The 22,059-nt window shown below is 31.9% G+C and overlaps 1 protein-coding gene and 1 long non-coding RNA gene across 11 annotated transcripts in view; both read right to left on the reverse strand.

Moving 5' to 3' along the window:
• Nucleotides 1-1,646: 1,646 nt before the first annotated feature.
• On the reverse strand, nucleotides 1,647-6,085 carry LOC143234043 (uncharacterized). Its single transcript, XR_013018482.1, has 2 exons — nucleotides 5,070-6,085; nucleotides 1,647-2,913 (listed from the first exon to the last, which is right to left on the reverse strand). It is a non-coding gene; the product is annotated as an uncharacterized LOC143234043 (long non-coding RNA).
• Nucleotides 6,086-8,563: 2,478 nt separating this feature from the next.
• The window catches only part of LOC143235060 (uncharacterized), a 58,064-nt gene continuing 44,568 nt past the window's right edge, over nucleotides 8,564-22,059 (reverse strand). For all 10 annotated transcript variants that reach the window (XM_076472833.1, XM_076472828.1, XM_076472830.1 and 7 more), the window contains 9 exons: nucleotides 21,169-21,332; nucleotides 20,554-20,656; nucleotides 18,399-18,551; nucleotides 17,983-18,082; nucleotides 14,958-15,109; nucleotides 14,273-14,395; nucleotides 12,939-12,998; nucleotides 11,907-12,004; nucleotides 8,564-11,296 (listed from right to left, as the gene is read on the reverse strand). In XM_076472833.1, coding sequence (XP_076328948.1) covers nucleotides 11,257-11,296; nucleotides 11,907-12,004; nucleotides 12,939-12,998; nucleotides 14,273-14,395; nucleotides 14,958-15,109; nucleotides 17,983-18,082; nucleotides 18,399-18,551; nucleotides 20,554-20,656; nucleotides 21,169-21,332 — 993 coding nt within the window. In that variant the 3' untranslated portion in view covers nucleotides 8,564-11,256. The remainder of the gene's footprint in view (nucleotides 11,297-11,906; nucleotides 12,005-12,938; nucleotides 12,999-14,272; nucleotides 14,396-14,957; nucleotides 15,110-17,982; nucleotides 18,083-18,398; nucleotides 18,552-20,553; nucleotides 20,657-21,168; nucleotides 21,333-22,059) is intronic.

Here is a 22,059-nt window from a genome sequence, read left to right on the forward strand (position 1 = left end):
TTCTGGATGTTTCGTCTCGAGATAACGCTTGAGTTTTGAGGTTTCATTGACTCTGCACTCAGGACAGCATGGCACAAAACACACTGTGGTTTCTTGATGCGAGCACAGTGGTGAAGCCAATGTTGAGGTAGCATTCTGAGTATCTGCGCCGTTTAGCCATGGACACAACTCACCTCTACTGCTTACTTATCTCCTTGTTAAAATAAAATAAAAATGTTGAATAATGAACGCTTTGGCAACTGTAGATCTTACACTGACTACTTGTGGGGGGTGCAGGTAGAGTAATGATGGGGTAAGTATTGGGAGGGAAGGGAGCGTGGCTAGTCGTGCGATTCGTCATCCACCAATCAGCAACGGACATGTGACTCACGTGTCGACAGCGAGCACACACACACTTAATCACAGCTAAACAGACACACAAGCATACGTACATGCGCGTGCAGTCACATACTCGCTACTCACTAGTACACACATGCATACAGTTGCAGACACATACACATTCACACAGGCACGCATACATACACCCATAATATCACCTAATGACATTGAACTAACGTAGCACACGTTTTGCTTTGCACCGAAACGAAACAAATGTAAGAGCATGAAAATGTAATTGATGAAATAAAATTAATGTTATTCCAAGCTACTTCTAACAAGGCTACGCGACTTCCCTGCCAAGGCTTCGCGACCGGTTGGGAACCCCTGGCTTAGATCGAAAAGCTTAGAAGCACGCCTATATCAGAGATGTACATTTCGGCTACTGAAAAAGCCTACATCTAGGCCTAATTATGTAATTCGATTGGTAAGAACACGAGAATCACAAGAACAAACACACAATTTGTAGGCCTGTGATGCAATAAAACAATTCAACAGACCAAACTGTAGGGAGGGATGATTGTATGCACCATACCCCCCACCTAAAACGAAGGGGGGATGTATACCCTCCATCCCCCCAGAATCTACGCCCCTGATCTATATAATAGCCTAATGGTTATCTATCACGCTTTTACGCTTTGTATCTCCTGATCAATTAATCGTAGGAAGAACAAAAATAGAAATTATGCATACACCCATCAAAATGTTTCTTTGTGAGAGTACGTTATAACAGAATTATTCCAGCATTTTTTGTGGAAAACATGACCGCTCTTTTGAGCTGGATGCAACCATCGCATTGAAACTTAAGCAATGTTGCAATGAATGACAGTCAGTCGTCTTTGCTTAAAAACAAACACGATACAATTTTCCTCATCGAAATAACATGTGGTACGACAAAAGACGATTGTAAAAGACTCATATGAAGGTCTAAACGTTGTTCTGTACTTTTAAAGTTTTAATACCTATAACAGCCATTAGACAATCGTATTGCTTATATGCTCTGATCCAAGGGATTGGGTTGACTGCATATTATTTATATAAGTATCCACGTAACTATTTTTAGGAAAGTTACCTTTTGAATTGTTTAAACGAGCATCTTAATTTTTAAAAATGAAATCCTCTAAACATACAAAATTGACATTCAAACAAATTTATTTCATCTAAGGAAAACCTTAAGCAACTGTTATTCGTTAGGCTTAATAGAAAAATGAAATGAACGATAAAAGTTTTATTTCATTGTATTAAAATTCAAAAACAAACAAACAAACATCAATCTTCAAACACTGTGCATATTTTATTTCTTTCAAAAATATGTATTATAACAGTGATGTGTCGTATTTGCGTATTACAGCAGTAAAGCATATTTTCTAGAAGACCCCTCAATTGTTCTTTATTGGTGTAGTGTACATATTTCAATATCTCAACCTCCTCTTGTATCACGTCATCTCTAAAGTAGTGTCCGATTTTTGGTTCAGAAAAAAAAGAAAGGATTTCAAACGCTTTTAATGTTATTTAAGCAATAATGTATATTCCATTGTTACTAATTACTTCCTGCTAACGATTCATAAGCTTCTGGATGCCACTTATATAAAATTCTTGAGGTTTGGAGGAAAAGAATATAGGAAAGGTAGTTCTGACATCTTCATGTGATCCAAGTTCTTTTCAATCAAAATAGTTCTGCAAACTTCGGAATAGATGATAATTAGATGGGGCAAGGTCTGGAGAATAAGGAAGATGTGGAAGTTTTTCCCAGTCTAGCTCTTCAATCTTTGCAGATGTGATCCTTGCTGTATGGAGCCGTGCATTGACCTGGTGTAACACAACACCTTTACGATTGATCAAATCAGGCCTTTTATCTTTCAGAACAACATTCAAACGCTCTAACTGTTGACAATAGAAGTCTGGCGTAATTGTTACATTGAGTGACAGTAACTCAAAGTGGATCACACCAACAATATCCCAGCAAACGCTTAACAAGATTTCCTAGGGTGAAGGTCCGTTTTGGGCTGTGCTTTAGCCAGTTTACCTGCTCTGAACCATTGTCTACAGCACTTAACATTTTTATAATATATTCTTATTTTATCTCCAGTCACTAACCTGTCCAAAAAAGGTGAGTTACGTTCACTAGAGTGGAGAGAAATGCAAATGTCCACTCTTGCTCTAACATTGACTTTTGTCAAATAATGGGACCCATTTTCTAAGTTTTTACATCTTTCCAAGCTGTTGCAGATGACGATAAACTGTTGAATGGGTTGAATTAATCTTCTGTGCTAGTTCTTCAACTGTTACAGCACAATCTTCATCAAGTGCAGCCAGTAGCAAGTCATCACTAAACTTAACAGGACGACCATCACTTAACGTGACACATCACTTAAGGTGTAGTCACCTGATCTGAGCTTCTGAAACCACCTTCGACATTTTCTTTCATTAAGTTAAGTTTCTACTGCACCATTGCCTTTTTTAAAATCATAATGCATTATATGCCTAATGTGCTCTTCAGATACATCCATCTTCATAAGAGTTTATTTGATTAATGATCTGAAAAAATGGAGTTGGATTAGTTTTTTTTATTTATCTGAACAATTTTATACACGTCCTGCTACATATTTTAGCCATTAAAGCCTTCTACAAAGACAAAAATGATGATGCACTTTCTGTATTAAATTTTCAGACATTACTTATGATGATCTGATACTTATTTCTATATTTACAAGTGGTTTATTTATTATTATTATTTCTTAGTATTCTAATTCAACTCTAGGTATTTCTTTCTGTCAAACCAAATATTTGATCCGTCAATTACAGAAACAATATAAATTGTAGCAGTTTTTCTCAGTCTGAATCATTTCTGTCATTTTAAAGTTTATTATGATATTTGCTTATTGTGTGTAACAGACTTTACTTTATTTCAAAGTAGTTATTTTCGTCTACTTTCCATAATCAACGCTTCTTTTTTTCATTTTCTGTTATTTAAACATACTTAGTTGTAATATTCTCTTCAATTTACTATAATATGGTAGTAAAAGGAGGCTATGATCCAGATGTTCTGTCATTTTTTTGTGCCTATGCCTATTAGTAGTGTTTATTTTTGTTCGACCTCATATCATGTACATACTCTTTCATTTCAAATGCGTAATATATAGGTATATTACAGAGATTCTACCAGCTGTTACTAATATAGAAATGTTTAGGGGTAAACTGAAGAAGAAAGATCCATCTTCTGAAAGCGATTGGATTATAGGGTTTTTATTATCTTGTATCAAGACTTACTGAACGTTATTTTATGGCATCATGAATAGAATTATTTAAATATTTTCATTTGGTCTGATTCTTTAGAGGTTTGGTTTGTTTTGAATTTCGCTCAAAGCTACACGAGGGCTATCTGCGCTAGCCGTCCCTAGTTTAGCAGTGTAAGACTAGAGGGAATGCAGCTAGTCATCACCACCCACCGCTAACTCTTGGGCTACCCTTTTATCAACGAATAGTGGGATTGACCGTAACATTATAATGCCTCCCACGACTGAAAAGGCAAGCATGTTTGGTGCGACCGAGATTCGAACCCGTGACCCTCGGGTTACGAGTCGAGTGCCTCAACCACCTGGCCATACCGGGCCCTTTGGAGGTTTAACAAAAATATATATTCTGAAAAATTGTTGAGCTGTTTTATTCTAGTTTCATTTATGTCTGTTGTTTTTCAGTAAACAGTAAATACTTCATTCACAGGGATATAGTTGCAACTTTGCACACTATGTAGGATAGGGCACCGACAGCAATGTTTTTCACTGGCCGAATGGATGACATCTAAAGATTATTTCCTAAATATGTTGTAAGATAATGACCAATCACAAGGTGACGTTTATTACTTATTATTAAAACTAGGGTTTTCTCTTTGAATAAAGTATCAGTTTTCGTCAGAACAAACCCACATCTGGTTCTATTTTGTTTGAAACAGAAAATAATCTCGCACTATTGATTAACTGACAGATCCAGTGGGGAAATGAATATCCAGACTCTATGCAAGTATGCATTGTTTGATTTTAATTTGATATGGAATAAATATTGTTTCCACTTTACATCATGTGTTCAATCTGTTTGCGTTTTCAGCTTAAAACTCGGTCCTTTGGCGAAATTCAGATTTACTTCACATTTCCTTAATCAATACTCGTGCTATGAAGCGAACCCTAGCTAATACTCACGGAGAAATAAATATCACCAGTCCTTTCAAATCGAGGTCGGTGTCTTTTTTGTGATAATAATTAAGCAGTTTTGTGGCTGGTCTTTATTTGGTTTGTTTTGAAATTCGGGCAAAGCTACACGAGGGCTATCTGCGCTAGCCGCCCCTAATTTAGCAGTATAAGACTAGAGAAAAGGCAGTCATCACCACCCACCGCCAACTCTTTTACCAACGAATAGTGGGAATGACTGTCACATTGTAACGCCTACACGACTGAAAGGGCAAACATGTTTTGTGTTACGGGAATTGGATCCCACGACCCTCGGATTACGAGTCGAGTGCCTTATTCACCTGTACATGTCAGGCTTTTGTGGCTGGTTATCTTTAACACTAGAATGTCACACAGGCAGGTGAGTTAAGTTATTGTGATAATCTGACATTATTTCATTTATTATAATAAGCTATTTATCACCAATTAAAATTTTCTTATATACTATCCCATTACCAAAGAATAACTTACCATAGCGTTTGAGCCACTTCATTACGATGCTCTTTGAGAAGCCCCCCCCGCTAGTACAGCGGTAAGTCTACGGATTTACAACGCTGTAATCAGGGGTTCGATTACCCTCGGTGGGCTGAGCACATATCCCGATGTGACTTTGCTATAAGAAAAAACAAAAGGTGTACTCAATGACTGCGGCACTTGAAATTCTTTTAGGCAGGATTATTTCCTCTAGGAGACCTTGGGTATGGTCAAATAAATCAATCGAGTTTGACCTCCTGAGTCCAAAACTGCAGTTAGATTTGAAACAAATTAAGAGATGACGGAGTTACTAACTAAATGTTTGCACTTGAAAAATAAACTCGAAGTTTTTCTACGAGTTGTTATACCGCGGTTAAAAATTTTTAAAAATTGAGATGTGTTTTGTTGCTATCAAATCAGAAATTACTTTTATTTTTTTATTAGGTCCTCATTGCTAGGTGGTTAGGGCTCTCGACTCGTATACCGAGGGTCGCGGGTTCGAATCCCCCTCACACCAAGTATACTCGCCCTTTCTGCCGTGGAGGCGTTATAATGTGACGGTCAATCCCACTATTTGTTAGTTAAAGAGTAGCCCAAGAGTTGGCGATGACTAGCTCTGTTCCCTCTAATCATTGAGAATGGCTAGCGCAGATAGCCCTCGTGAAATTAAAAAAACAAACAATTGTTTGCTATAAGTATGTGTCCGGTGTGGAAACACATGCTTGTGTAATAATAGGTTGGCAATCAAGGATTTATAAATATAATGAAGTGGGTTATTTTTTAGATGGGGGCATATTTTCGACAGAACAAGGGCCCGTCTACCCTTTGTTATGCTCATAAATTGCGGTATGGCAGTATTACTAGCAAGAACGCCACCCTCCGCACGGCGGCTGTTTGGGCTAGTAATTACTAATCATAATATTCATACCTCATGGAAAAACATTTTTAAAAAAGTTAAACATTTTCTTAAAAAAATGATTTGTCTGGGAAGTACTGCACGGAAAGCGTTTAGATTGTGCTGATATGAACTGTAATTATATATGTAAAAACGGCTAGTATGGGTAAAGAAAGCTCTTTATGTAGTGCTTTCTCTACCCATACCAGCCGTTTTTACATACATAATGTTTTTCTCCACAAGTGGGTTTTCTCGTCTTCAGGGATTTTGAACTGTAATATTTTTATATATTAAAAGCAGTACCCTTTATTGAAAAAAACAAGTTAAGAACTCCGTTTTTAACTATATTTATAAATTACACCAATAAAGATATAATAAAACTCTCACTTAAATTCCTAGCGAAAGCTGTTTTTCTTGTGAGAGTACTACTTTTATTTTAAAGTGTTCTGTGATAAATAAATAATTGTTGTACATATCGTATTTATTTATATATGTCTGAATTTTAAATAATCTAAGTCCGAATTTTTTTTATAAAGTTTTGTTTATGGTACAATACCCTATTATTTCGGTCACATACATACATATATACATACACGCTACGTCTTTTCTTCATTTTAGAACTCTGTGTTTAAAAACCAAACTTCAGTATTAACATCAGTGCTCCTAGGATAAAGATAAAAAAGCTACAAAAGCTCAACTGAAGATTGGTTTCGATGGATGGAGGACATTGCATAACCTAATAGGTCATTCTTTTAAGAAAAACTTTATACAGTATAACATAGTTAATTATGGTAATGCTTAATAGTAGGAATCGTGATCAAACAATATGGCGGCCATAAAAACTACCAATATAAACCACCTTTAAAATGTCTTAATATTAGGAATGACTATTTCACTGTGCAAAACTAAAGTTTATTGTACATACAAAGTCGCCTGAATCATTATATACGTATTAATGGACTGGATCAAACTCATACTATAATGGAACTCTTGGTTATATGATACTGGATAAACGTTTTTATTACGCAATGTTTATCCCCCAAATTCACGAAATTTTTATTCTGTGTACATGTACGTTTGCAATGGGGTCACGATTATCCCATTTCGCCTCCGTTTCCCGTCATGAAGAACTTTTATTTTTCTCCATTCTCAGGGTGCAGATATGACATCACGAATACATTGTGTGCGAAGCTAATACACTGGAACTACAAGTTATCAGTTTCAAATAATTTTCACCTAAGTATTGTTTTGTTGAAATCCGTGCAAAGCTATACGAGGGTTATCTGTGCTAATCATACCTGATTTAGCAGTGATAGATTACAGGAAAGGTAACTTGTCATTACTACCCATCACCAACTCTTTTACCAATTAATAGTGGTACTGACCGTCATTTTATAATATCCCCACGGCTAAAAGGGGCAAACATGTTTGGTATGACAGGGATTCGAACCTGCGACACATAAGATTGTGATTCGAGTGCCATATCGGCTCTAAGTAAGTATGTAAGTAACTTTTCCAGACAAACATACAGAAAAAAATGACGAACCATATCACTCTATTCTTTCAAAAAACTTTACAGACTGGGGTCCCGATGATTCCTTTCTTGTACCTAAAAGGAAACTAGTATATATATAAATAAACGGATGATGCTCTACTTTTGGCATATAATTAGATTTGAGGGTAGACTGGTAGAAATTCTGATAAGTAATAAAATCAACATCAGATATACACGTGCTCCACATTTGGTGTTGCTGGTGCACAAAAATATGGCTAATAAAAACAAAGAAAAAAGTATATTGAAAAATGTTTGAATATTATAAACACATATACAGTTTGTTTGTTTAGAATTTCATGCAAAGCTAAACAAGGACTATTTGCACTAGATCCCTAAATTTATAGGTGAAAGATTAGAATAAAAGGCAGCTATTCATCACCACCTACCACCAGTTTTTTGGCTTCTCTTTTTCCAGTAAATAGTTGGAGTGATCATTACATTATAAACTCCTACTGCTTAATGGGCATGTTTGGTGGGACTGAGATTCAAATTCACAACCCTATGAATGTGAGTCAAGGGCTCTAATCACCTGACCAAAATATGAAGTAAATGACGCTTCATGATGCAAAAAGTTGTTTCAGCCCAAAGCGATACACTGAGATTCTGTCCACCACAGGGAACTGAACCTTGAATTTTAACAGTAAAAGACCAATAACTAACCCCTGACTCATAGGGAATGAATTTAAAAAAAAAACAATTCTTTAAAAGCATTCAAGCTATTTTTGGGGTCTTTCCTTCCCTTAAAATGACAAAACTATAGATTCTTCCTTATATCATCAACAATAAAAAACATTCTAAAATTGTTGGGATGTAGAAATGAAGAAAGACCAGAAACTAGAGAATATTTGGGATGAATGTAAAATCTGCATTGTCCATTTCTGCATTCAACCATTTTCAAGGTGGATGCATATACAAGTTAGTAGGTCTTTATCAATGATGGCATACATTCAACAGTTTTGGAATCTTACATATATTGTCTTGCTGTATAATCATTAATACTCTATTCATTACTTACATGTTTTCTTACAAACCCAGCAAAGATTATTCAGCAAAATATATTTATTTACATAAGCAAATTGCATCTAATATTTCTTTACAATATCTATGATTTTTACACACATTTTCTAAAATTACATAAGCAAATTGATTCTAATATTTCTTTACATATCTATGATTTTTATACACACTTTCTCTACTTGCATGTTATTAACTATTCTTTGAGATTAGAAACTTCAAGTAACCAAATATTTTTAAGTATGTAAAATATTTCTTATAACATGTTTATTTAACACTCCTATGCATTAGATAATTAACAAAAACAAAATTTACTCCAAACATTTTTAAAAAGCTAATACAATCAAACATGTCAAAATGAAACAAATTAAGGACATTTAATTTTCGATTTTTACTGCTGTTATTTGTTGATTTTGGTGCCAACCTACTCAAAAACAGTTTGTGCTAGTTACCCCTAAGTTGAAAGTGATATACTAGAGGGAAAGCAGCTATTTAACACTTGTGGACAATAGTGGGATCTGACTGCAACTTTTATAATGCATCCACACACTCAACGATCAGAGCACATTTCTTTTGTTGGCATCAACAACGGACCCACATTCCAGCATGCTTACACCTCTGGGCTGTGCTTGGCCCTCTAGTTTTTTAATTCCATAGGTATAAAGCGAGGTGTATTACAACAAATCAGTGAAATCATTAACCTCATACTTACATTAACAATAAAGATCTAAGTGTCATAATCACATACAAAACAAAGTAAAACAGGTTTTGTATTTGTACAAGACTTTTATCACAATCCAAAGAAATTTAAGAATTGTTAATTTGCTGTTTTCATTGTCGAAACAGATCTCAAGTAGTGGTTTTAGAAACTACAGTACATAAAGAAGTACAAATTCAGTTGTGTGGCATCAAATGGCAATTTTTACTGTAAACATTTATTTAATGAACAACTTAACTCATATTTTATAATTTCTAAACAGCAGAACTGTTTAAAAATTCTGTATGAATTCAAGAAACTGTACATTTTACATCAGAATTTGAAGGAACTTATAAGACTTGTTATATAGTGTCTTCATTACTGTTCATATATTTAAATTTTATTAATACAGTGATGATAGATTTCAATTGGACATATAAGGACCAATAAGAAACATTTAATGTATAATGAGGTAGCATGGAAGTATTTGATACTGAATTTTTATTAGTTCACATAAAACACTATAATAACACTGAATTTTTGAGCTTTCTTCCTGTACTGGAAGGTACTTGGAACTTAGCCAACCACCATTACTTTACTTGACCCTTCCACAACTCAAATACTTCTTGTGACTGTATTTTCTTAAGCAAAATAGAATACAGTAAAAAAATAAACAAAAAAACCCCTGAAATATTAACCAATTTCATCTTCCCATTTAAAGCAAGCACAGACCTATAAAAATGTAGATGAACTCTGTTAAAAGATCTTTCCAATGAATTGTAATCTTCCTTCTACACTTTCTTTTAACCAAGGAAAACGAATTAAAAAACAACTTCACAGGTGGTTGCAAAAAGCAACTATGACATCAGGCACTAAATATAATGCAAACAGATTTCTGAGGACCAAAGCAAGATATAACACACCACATATAGACCTTGAATGAAAATTGAAATAGCAATTATACCAAAATGACTAAATTAATTTACCTGAAAAAAAAAGTTATTATATAATTTTTTTTATAATTGTGTGGTACCAAAAGTAATATTGCTGATTAAATGAAAAAAATGTAAGAAAACATTTCAACTGCAATAATAAGCACTACAACAAAATAAATTCAATTAAAATAAGGAAGTTAAAAATTTAATTAGACTATTTTGCCTTTTTATAAATTTATTTAATTTAAAATAGGCAAGATATATACTGACATTGTTATATTTTTAAAAATAGTAAATTTAGATTTTACAAGTGACACTGAATAAACAAAAACATGTTTAAAGGTAGCTTCCAAGAAAAAGAGGAGAAAACAAAATTAGAAAAAAGAAATCTGTCTCAAAATGTATACACATGTACATTTAAAATAATATGGTAGATGCCTTTAATATATCATCTTGCAAGCAATAAATTATATAATGACAAAATTGTTACAAGAAATACTAGATAGACATTTTTTTCAAATCTTGTAATTCCACCTTATCCAACATGAATTGTAAATATTATGGGAAAAATACTGGTCTATGAAAAATCAGGATACAATAAAATAATAATAATAAATGCAAGGACCAAAGGCATATTATGATGTCTCATATATATATTGTTTTTCACATTTCATGCAATTTTCATCTCATGTTTCATTCACAAATTTTTTCAAATTACTATTTTGTAGGTTAAAATGAAATATAACATCATTTATATGTTTCAATGTTTTTAACCAAATACAGGTGATTATTTCTTACTTCAAGACTTTCCATAATTTTAATGGATAAATATAACGACATTTTTTGTAATTTACACAAAGTTTTTGGAGTAAAAATAGTTCCTAACATTTCAAAATTTGTATAAGAACAACTCATAACCAAAGTAAAGTATTAGCAATTGTAGATAAACTTGTAATGTTTTCTTTCATTAAAAAAACATGTTGTGGTGAAACATCTTTCTTTCCAGAAGTATCACAATGTCATGGATTGGAGGAAACCAAAAAGCACAAAATGTTTCTGAAGCCTACTTTCTAAACCCCAAATTCTTATCACTCCAACACAGTTGCCTCCTCCATTGCTCTAATCCATCTATGAAACACAAATTTAGGAATTATTAGAGAAGTCTGTATTTAAGCATAAAAAAAGTAGAATTATCTTTACACTTCCAAAAATTTGATATTATGAAAACACAGATACATGAAAAAAAAAAAAAGATAAAATAGCACCAGGTTCAATGAACATCACAATATCACCCCTTGTGCTTGCAAATTAAACATTATGGATGACAATGAAAAACAAATAAAGGAAAAAACATTCAAATTCGATATGTGACATCTCATATCGGGTATTCTAAATGGAACAGAAACACAGAATGTTAAAACTGTAGGAGATAAAGAAGTACAAAATTCATTTTATTATATGATTTGAATTAGAAGAAGGCATGTGTGTTTGTCTTATAGCAAAGCCACATTAGGCCACCTGCCGAGCCCACTGAGGGGAATCGAACCCCTGATTGTAGCGCTGCAAATTTGGAGACATGCTACTGTACTAGCAGAGGGCTAAAAGAAAGCTTCTAGAATGATGCATATTAATACCATTACTACTGCCATTTATTTTTAGAAAATTGTATCAGATACATAAGACAGATTATTCTAAGTGATCTTTCATTGTATGAAAAATGAGTTAGAAAAAAAATCACCTTTCTACTGAACTAGGTGTATCAGCATGGAACAAAACAGGAGGCTGTCCTGGATGTGTCAGTTGAAACAGTAACTTTCCATCAACTTCATCTATTTGCTATAAAAAATAAACAAACCTTTTAATAATCTAACGAATTTTAATTTGATATAAACTTATATCTGTCTGTATGTCTGTAAACAGCTAGACATCTACAAACATTGGATACATATTTGAAGTTTAGAATAAGAAACAAAATAAATTTCAAATATGCACCTTACAATTTGAAATAATTTTACAAAAATATTCAAAAATAGAAAATTTATCTACTTCCCATCAATCAGGCATCAAAATAGGAAATAAACTTACTTAATATACCCAGAATCACATTTAGATAAAACTTTTTATATTGCTGTACAAATTTAACAATTTTTTAACAAATAATTTTGGCTTAAAATTCATTATATATACATTTTTGTAATTTTTTTTCCAAATTTACACATGTATTTAAAAATTGTAGTTATCACACAAATGCATAATAAATTCTTTGTAACTTATGCATCTCATGGTTAAGAAGAAAATGCATGATTATATGTTAAACTTCTAAGTTGTTTAACAAAACTAAGATTGTTTCAAGTTATTTTGAATACATAACAATAATCTTGCACACTACAAAAACATTTTAATAATAGAATATTTGACTTTCAACATCAATATATGCAATTTTAAAGGCAAAGTAAAACAAAAACCCTTGTGTATCAGTTCTTTTGCATTTTAAACTACAAAAAAAAGATAAAAATCTATTGCATTGTGAAATTATAAATATGGTCAATAAATTACTTAAATCCAAGCATTAGGTTTTGTATTTCAACACAGTCCTTTTAGTTTGATGAGGATTGCTACTTGCATTGAAAGAGCCTGAACCTTTTACAACTACAACTTAACTAACATCTAATAAAATACTTATTATAATAAACATTTACTTTGGCAGCATAGGGTGTAAGCTAGGGAGTAGAGTGTAATCTGTCCACAAGACTTAAATAGGTATATTTACCTCAGTAAATGTTTTTACAGTGTAGCCCAAAAGAGGAATACTTGCCAAAGCAGCAACATCCTGACGAAATATAAAACACAATAAATGTTTCTATTCTTTTCAAAATCACCCAGAAAGATTGCTCATATACATATATTTGTAAATGTACATATTAAATTGAAAATTAATGGAACTCTACAATTTATAAAACTTACATGAAGCCAGCGACTGATTTTTAAAGTTACAAAAACTTCCATAAATTGTTTGCAGTTTTGAGGGTAAATACTTCAACAAAAGTCAATAACTTAATGACTTTAAAAGTTCATGGTTATTCTTAAAATTTCTCAAACATAGTAAGAAAAATCATCTACTAATTACAAATATACTTGAAATTTTAATCATAAATAGAGTAAAAACAACAACAAATGACTATTGATTTATTCTTTGCTATTATTATGCCTAGTAAAATACAAAAATAGACAGATGTTTTCCCTCATATAATGTTCAAAACAATAGTGTCTTACACTTAGTACTAAAGAGCCCAAAGTTATTCTGAATTGTTTCTATGCAATTACTTTAGTAAGATGACTTGCATTTCCTAGCTGTGTACTTCATAAAACAATAAAATTGTGTTGTCACTACAGTTACTATGAATAAAATCACAATAATGAATTACATAAGAAGTCAGATTTATGACAGTATGAACTAACAGGTTTATTTTTGTTGAGAGGTTGGTGTATTATTACACCACAATAAGATTGACAATAATTTTGTTCACATTTTTCTTATTCATCCAGTTTCCAGTAAGAGGAGAACATCAACTTGATACTTGTTTTGTCAGTCCTTGCAACTTTTAAAATCTAAAATCAGTTTTCTAAACTGATTGAAGCTTGTTGTACACAAGCCACATTTGTTTAAAAACAAGTCAGTTTTTAATATTAATAAAGATTGTTTACAAAAGAAAACTTATGTAAAGGGCATATAGATACTTGGTTTTGAGACTACCTTGGGTTCTTACTACAGTGCTTTGTGCATATAAATATATAATAACAATTACACTATTATTAATGTTTTCTTGTGGTGTATAGTATCATTGCACTTGTACTCAATGCTAAGCTTGAAAATTTGAAGCTTCATACATATAAAGACGATATGCATTAAGTATTAGTTCAAGACCTTTATATTGAAAGATTTAATTGATACATATGATGAACAATTTTAAAAATAAAAACAAAATGATAACAGACATATTTAAAGTCCTTACAAAACAAAATAGAGCTAAAAGCAATGTATCAAAAATTTTACTATGTTTACTAAAAACAACAAACATTGATATCAATTTTTTTTCTCCTTACCTCACTTGCTTTGTACATGTACAAAACTTTGTCCTTAATGACAAACCAATAACGCTTCCAACCTCTCCGTCCTCTTCTCTGCAAATAACCACTATTAGAAGATCCTTGATCATTGGCACGAACCTTAAATGTTAAAACCATAAGAAAATAAGTACAATTAAAAATTAATCATGAAAATATGAAATAATTCCTTAAAATATGTTAAAAACCATCTTCTTCTCAACCATTTAGATATTTACCACATTTTTACAACTCTTCACTTATCACATATACAACTCGGTCCTTTTGTTTTCATCCATTCATCTTCCAAAACATATTTATGACCAATTGTATCAATTAACTGCATGTCCTCCACAACTGTTTTACACACTGGAAGAGTGAAAAAACTGTGATTTTCAAAAGTATGAAAAACTGAAACTTTAAAATACCTCAAGTTATTAATGAAACTTACATTGCATTTTAATTGTTATTCAAAGCTGTTTTTTGTGCTGAATCAGAAGTCTTCCATATTTCAAGCAATGTTCATTCTTTGCATTCATAATGATCTTAAAACATGCTTTGAGGTACCACCACATTACAGTTGGCAACCACACATCAAACAGTCTTTAGACTTCACATTACTGTCTGTTTCTATATGTTCTCCTAGTCTTATTATATTGTAACTGATAAAAATATATGCTCCTACCTCCTTCAGCACACTGGGTAAATTTCGTTTTATTTTCTTTCCAGTGTGTCGAACATTTTCTTTAAACTGAGCTTTCAAATCTGCCATTGAATGAGGAGTGTCACTTTCTGTATCTGCAGATTCTGATGCTCCACCAGAGTATTCTGTATACTCTGTAAGGTTCAGTAAAAAAGTAAGTTTAATCACAGATCTATTAAAATACAACTATTCTACCAACTTTATAAATTTGGCTTACTGAACTTACTTATAACAACCTTGAGAAAAATTAATTTATTTGCAATTTTTTAGTAAACATAATTTCACGAATCATCAAATGAATCCTAAAAATTTTGGTATTTAATCCTGTGATTAAACTAGCTGAAAAATACATTTTCTTTTTGGTATATAAAAATACCACATATGTATGTTACTTGTATGCTCAAATGATATAATAATTTAATAAAAAATGTACAACCAATCAAGCACCAATGGATACTTCTGCACGTGTTAACAATGATATAAATTAAATACTTATCTGTATCAAACTCCCATGCTGTTGTAAATTACATAGTCCAGGAGTTAGTAATGATTAAAAAAAAGTAAAGCAAAATATTAATGAAATACTGTTGTATTCTAATATTACTCTATTTTATTTATTTATTCAAAAGCAAAAGCCATTTAGCACTGGCAAAGCACAGGCTATCCTCTTTCTAACTGTGGGTTCTTGTTGTAGCACATTTGTCAGCGCACAGCCAAAAGTAGTGTTCCATCATCTCCTACTCTAAACAACCAACTACAGGGAAACAGGTAGCAGCAAATTTTGATTTATACCTTATCATTATTAATTATTGTGTATCACTTATTTTTAACACCAGGTCCCCAACATAAATACAAAGACTTTAATCCTATTGCTTCCGCTACCATTTTAGGCTTGGAGAATTTGGCACAGGCCCTCCTTTCTTCCAAAGTTCCCTCAAGGTTCTTCTAGTGATATTGCCTAATTTAATATGATTTAAGTAGGATTTGTAAACATACTTTCATCCTTGCTCCATTTACATACTTTCACTCATTTGTTCTCCAGTTGAGCAGTATGATCTCTGTACCACATTCTTCTGTTCCTTCAGTGTACATGGTATTTCACTGACAATATCATTTGGAGGTCTTATCAAGTTTTCCAAGGGCAGTGCCTTACAAGCTAAGTGATATACATTTTTTTGTTTAATATTATTCTTCTGTGACAGTTATAGTTTAAAAGCCGAAAATGAGTGAAGTAATAGAAGCCAATAGGCCTACAATTTGTAACAAAAATCACATTAACTAAAGGTTTTTTTTCACAGATTCATCTTAGTTTGTGAAAAGCATATTCAAAAAACATGTGTATAAGAATAGCATTTTAGATCTTTTACCTCCCACAAGCCACTCCCAAAAAGGTCATTCATTCAATACCATAACTTGCCAGATGGCTTGGATAATAAGAGACAAAATATTCTCTGAAATGCTGTTCTTACATGGAGTATAATACTTCACACACTTCTGATTATGAATCTGTAATAGATAAATTAAGAGTAATGTAATATCATTAACCACCTAGCCAGCTTTTGACTTTTTAAAAAATCTTTTCTAATATTTTTAATTAACACTAGATCAAGTTTTTAAAGTTTTTTGGTACATCATATAATTCCACACTTGAAGCTGACTCTGAAAAAATGCCACAAGAAAAGTAGGTATCTGAAATTGTCTGGTTCAAAATTTAACATGCATTTTCATGCAATGTTTATAAGTATTTGATCATAGATAAAAAAAATGGACACTTGAATACAGACTCTTACTAATTTAGCTTGATCATGAAAAAGTTATTACAAAAACAGAACTACTCTGCGTGGCCATACAGTTTAAATTACATTGTTCACACAAGCTCTTTTTTAAGGTTTTTGACTCACAAGAACTCAACTAGTTGAAAACAAATGGAACTTCTTTATATGTTTTACACTCAACATAAAAACACAAGAAATTTTAATTTTCTCATTTATTATTTATCAAATCTGGTAGCATCACTACACTGAACTTGTATGCCCAATACGTTTTTCTTGCTCTTTTTGCCACTAGATCTTTCTTACTGATAGGAAGACAATTTTGAAGATCAAGAGTAATGAGTCCAAGTGAAATTGCTTAAACTTCTTTGTGGAGAATTCCGTAAAATGAGACACAGGACATCCGTCCTCAACATCACATGAAACAGTATGGATGATGTAGTGCCACACCAAAATGCAGAACAGAAGATCTAAATTTTATTAAAAGTTATGCAAATGGTAATTATGACTAAAAGAGTATTGTGAAAATAATTTTTACCCTGGCACATATTAAAAAAATTGTCTTTACTCCAGTGATAAAATTTGTACATCTTAGCATAAAGAAACTCAATAGAACATGTACATTGAGTAGGTAGTTTAAAACAACTTACAAAGTTCAAACTAACAGTTCAACAGTTTGCTTTACCATACAAACGTGATATCAAAAAGGTTAATCATATTAATTTGGCTAATGATTAAAAGAAATCCAATATATTAACATTAAGATAGGTATATTTAAACACTCAGACACATATATATGCATGGGTATGTGTGTGTGTGTATATATCTATATACATACATAATAAAAAGCAGTTGTTTTACATCAATTATTAATCATAGTACAGGAAAACACATTTATTTCATTAGACAACAGACCAAAATATGTAGCAACAGAATAAGATACTTCATGAATAACTAACTGTACAAAAATAAACTATGCTGACTCTATGGTTTCTGTTGTATAAACGTAATTCTGACAAATTCTAACATTAAACTTGCATCTCCACATAGACTGGTTGGATGTAGTTCATTCAATATATATCAAAACTTAAAACAAATAATCGAACATACTACCACTGAAAACACAAAACACAATAAAACTTTGTATTTTAGGTTACTAGTGGTGAGTAAAGGGCTTTACATCAAATCTCTAAAATTCACAAATTTATGAATTAATAAGAAAACAATATTTTTACCTTGTTGGAGTTTTGGAAAACATTCATCACAAACCCTTACTGGTCTAAATCCAAGGTAGCAAAGTGGGGCACGACTTGCTGAACATGCAGAGCAGACCACCTGAAGGGAAGTGAAAAACCTTTATTGTTGATAGTTAATAGAAATAAAACACTAAATAATCACAGTAAAAAAAGACACAAAAAACTTATAAGATGCAAAAAAAATTACACTCACAAACACAGATAAACATTTATAGACTCATTCACAAAAACTATCTACAAGAAGTTTTACCTATTTTTATACTGTAAAGTATTGATGTTAATATAGATCAACGGTTTCCAACAATAAAGAGTTCTGGTTTAACAAACTTTTTGTGCTTCATTACTTGGGAACTGTGAAAATTTAGAAAACTACATGAGTAATGTGAAATGCTGACCTTCCCACAAGCTCGACAATGATGACGACGAAAGGTGACAGTGAACTCACTCGTACACAACTGACACATGGTGACTCGAACATCAGGTATCCATACTGGTGCTCGTTGTCCCAACTCAAAAACTGTGTTTTCCGTAAGTGTTTCATCTCCACTCTGAACAATAAAATTTCATATATTATTAATCAGAAGGTGTGATTATTGCATCAAAATATGCGTGTATATATATATAATAACCATACATGTTTAAGCTATAAGCAAAGCACATTAAAATTAAACAAAGTACGCTGCATATTTTTAAAAAAGATCTTAGGGTACAAGCTACGTGGGATTATAAAATGTATCCTAAGTTTTGGAGGTGACTGCAGAAGTGATAGTTTACTGTGACTGTTGTGCTAATTAATGCCTCTACCATATAGGGGGCAGGAATACTAACTCCAAGAGGTAAGTTTTCTCTCACTTACCCCCAAATGGTAGTACCTTATTTTTTATTTTCTTTTTTTTTCATCTTTTTATGTTTATCTTATTCTTATTTTAACTTGGAAAAGCAGTCACCTTCCCACAACTGTCTGGATGCAGTGAAGGGTGATACAGATGTGAGACATTGTGGGCTTGAGCACCCACATCTTGCTCTCCTAATTTCTAAATTTCTAATCTTCTTATGTGAGACTAGTGAATTGGATATTAAGACTGATAGATGGTATATCTCCACCACTATGTGGGTCCTACTTCTTCAGTCACCTCCAAAACCTAGGGTACATTTTATAATCCTACATATACACACAAACATATAAAAGGACTTTTGTTTGAAAAGTAATATTTTTTTGGTAATTCTACACATATATTGTGCAACAATACAAGAGGTATATCACAGATTTCATGCATGTCTGCTACTCTAAAAGTATTTTTGGAATAGCTCTAATGATCCAAATAATAGTCTTCCAAGGCCTAGAGTCTAAATAGCCATGTTGGTAAAGAACAGAAACCTAAGAACACAAGTAGGAACTAAGAACCAGTGTGTTCACTTGAATCTTAATCTGTTATAATGCTGTTCAACAAGTAGTTGACATTTCAAGCTAGAAAGACAGCTATACATAATGAAAAGTAAATGAAAATATTAAGTCTATGTGAATAACTCAATGGATGTTTTAATGTAATATGTACACATATGTGTGTGTCTTGGTGTTATTGTTGTCTTGGGTTATTATGTAATGTTGTACATGTGTGTACTGTTGTCCTGGACTGTTATGTGATACTGTTGGTTAAAGAGTAAGTGGAGTTGCTGTTGGCCTACAGTTACTGGTTTGTGTTACTACCCTTATGTACTAAGATGTACTGAGAGTGAGTATTTTGAAGGTGAGTCTTATCCTGAGTGAAATAATAACAAGACAGTGAGAACTGACTTATCTGCTTCATTTTTGAGTTTTGTTATTTTAAATAGCAGCATGCTGGTTTTATATTTGACCAAAGTAAAATATTCTAGACTTTGAGTATCTTGTGTTTCTTTACCTTCACTGACATTTCTTTGAAGCACCAGTCTGTTTTTTCTTGAATAAACAATTGCTAAGAGTAGACTGTCATGAGACAAGTAAATATCAGGAAGAAACTTCTTCAAGTTGTTGGTGTGTTTGGAAGCTGCTACAGTTCTTTTAGTTACGTGTTTCATATAAAAATGTAGCGCAACTTACTTCTTTTATTTTTCTTTCAATATTACAGTAGTGAAACAGTTTTACAATCTGAATATCTTTATTCACAAAAGCATATTATCAATTATTCTGGCATCTCACAAAGTAGCTTCAAGATTACAAAACAGTGAGATTTCTGAATCTCTGGAAGAGCAATACCTTTCTTCTAGTATGATTTATAAGTATTTATATTTTTTATTCCTTTAGACTTAAACAACAGAATATTTACTTATTGTAACTAAGGCAGAATTTGTTCAACAGCACTACTTTGTTAATGTTTCTACAGATGTAGTATCTTGAGTTGTTAAAAAATGCCTTACTGGTAATGAGTAGCAGGGTTAACCATTAGCTCAACTGGTAGAGCACTCACTTGTGATTCTAGGTTCAAATCTGCTTGTAAAAGATGGAAACAAAATTAATATACAGAAAATTTGAAGTAAAATGCAAAAAAGAAAGAAAAAACAACAACTTACTTTTTGATGATGATGAATATTCTGAAAAGTACTCCGTTTACAAGCATTTTCTTCTATGGCATGACTTAAGGCATTAATCCACTGGTCTCTTACCTCTGGAGAGCTAGAACCAACACAAAGAAAACTAGAATCATATATTTACAATACATTGGCTTATAAGTTGCATTATCTACTAACTTACTTTAAAAATTATTAATAGCTTGTTTTTCTTTTTCATTTATATAATTTTAATCAGCAGAAATTATATTACTCATATCATCTTAAGTTATTTTCATAATTTCTAGATTATTTTAGTGCAGAAAACAAGTTATCTAAAAGGTACAAAAATTATCCATTTTATTAAGTGTGATAGTTTTAAGCCATATAAAATTACATATTTTTTCTATATAAAGTCAGAAAGTTTTCACACAATGTATAACGCCAACAAAATCTGAATATTTCTATATACTGGGTTTCTAGCAATATCTAGAAATCTTGGTTATACCATATTAACATAAGTATTCACACTCATATCAGTATTCATTATAATAACTAAGTGATAATTAAGTTAAAAAATGTTAGCTTTCCTTTCAAGTAAAATAATCATTTTTTTTATTTGTGCTGCTCATTAGTTACCTAGCAGCCAGAGAAAAGGATCGTGTTACACTGACGATGCTGAACTCATTCTGGTAATCTTGCTGAATGGGTACTGAAACCCTCATACCAGTCAGCTGAAGCTCATGGTTTACTCGATACAGGTTATTTTGGACTTTTGTCATGTACAAAAGGCTATCATTGAACTATAAAGCATGTAAAAAATAGAGATAAATAACTGTAGTTAAAACAACAAACTTATCTAAAAGTTATAATATTGTGGTAGAAAACAATAATTAAATTATTTTTTTTATCAATCCCTTACAGTTTAAGATTATTTGTTTTTTTATTTAAAACATTATATAATTTTTGAATATTTCAACATTTTTTATATTTTCATTTCAAAAATACATTTAGATTAGTTATCAGTATACCAAAATTAAATTTTCAGAAAGAAAAATTAAGAATACTTGAACGACTAATAAAAAATAAAACACATATTTTGTTCATAGAAAGATTTTATAGTAACCAATAAAAATGTATCCATACCCTACCTAACGTAAAGGTAGTAAAAAAAAACTATAAACATTCAGTCTTTCACCGGAATCCCTTTTATGTCAAGCTTCATTTTTTTCAATTTTAATTTAACCATGTTAAAATTACATCCAAAAAACTGCAGGATATGGAACAATAAGCAATGTAAATTTTCACTGCTAACTTACAGCACAATCCAATTTCTTCTTGTTTGTTTTCAACAACTGAAAACTATTGTCCCAAAATGATGAATTATACATAAAATAGTTGTTCTTATCTGTATCTGTTATTTACCTAACAATGGGAATCAAAGTAATAACTATATGTACATTAAATCTGATGAAATACTAGGATAATTTTGGTATTTTAGAGTTTAGGATTACTAAAGATACACTTATC

The sequence above is a fragment of the Tachypleus tridentatus genome, chromosome 12, assembly GCF_004210375.1.
Source record: "Tachypleus tridentatus isolate NWPU-2018 chromosome 12, ASM421037v1, whole genome shotgun sequence".
Lineage (NCBI taxonomy): Eukaryota > Metazoa > Arthropoda > Merostomata > Xiphosura > Limulidae > Tachypleus > Tachypleus tridentatus.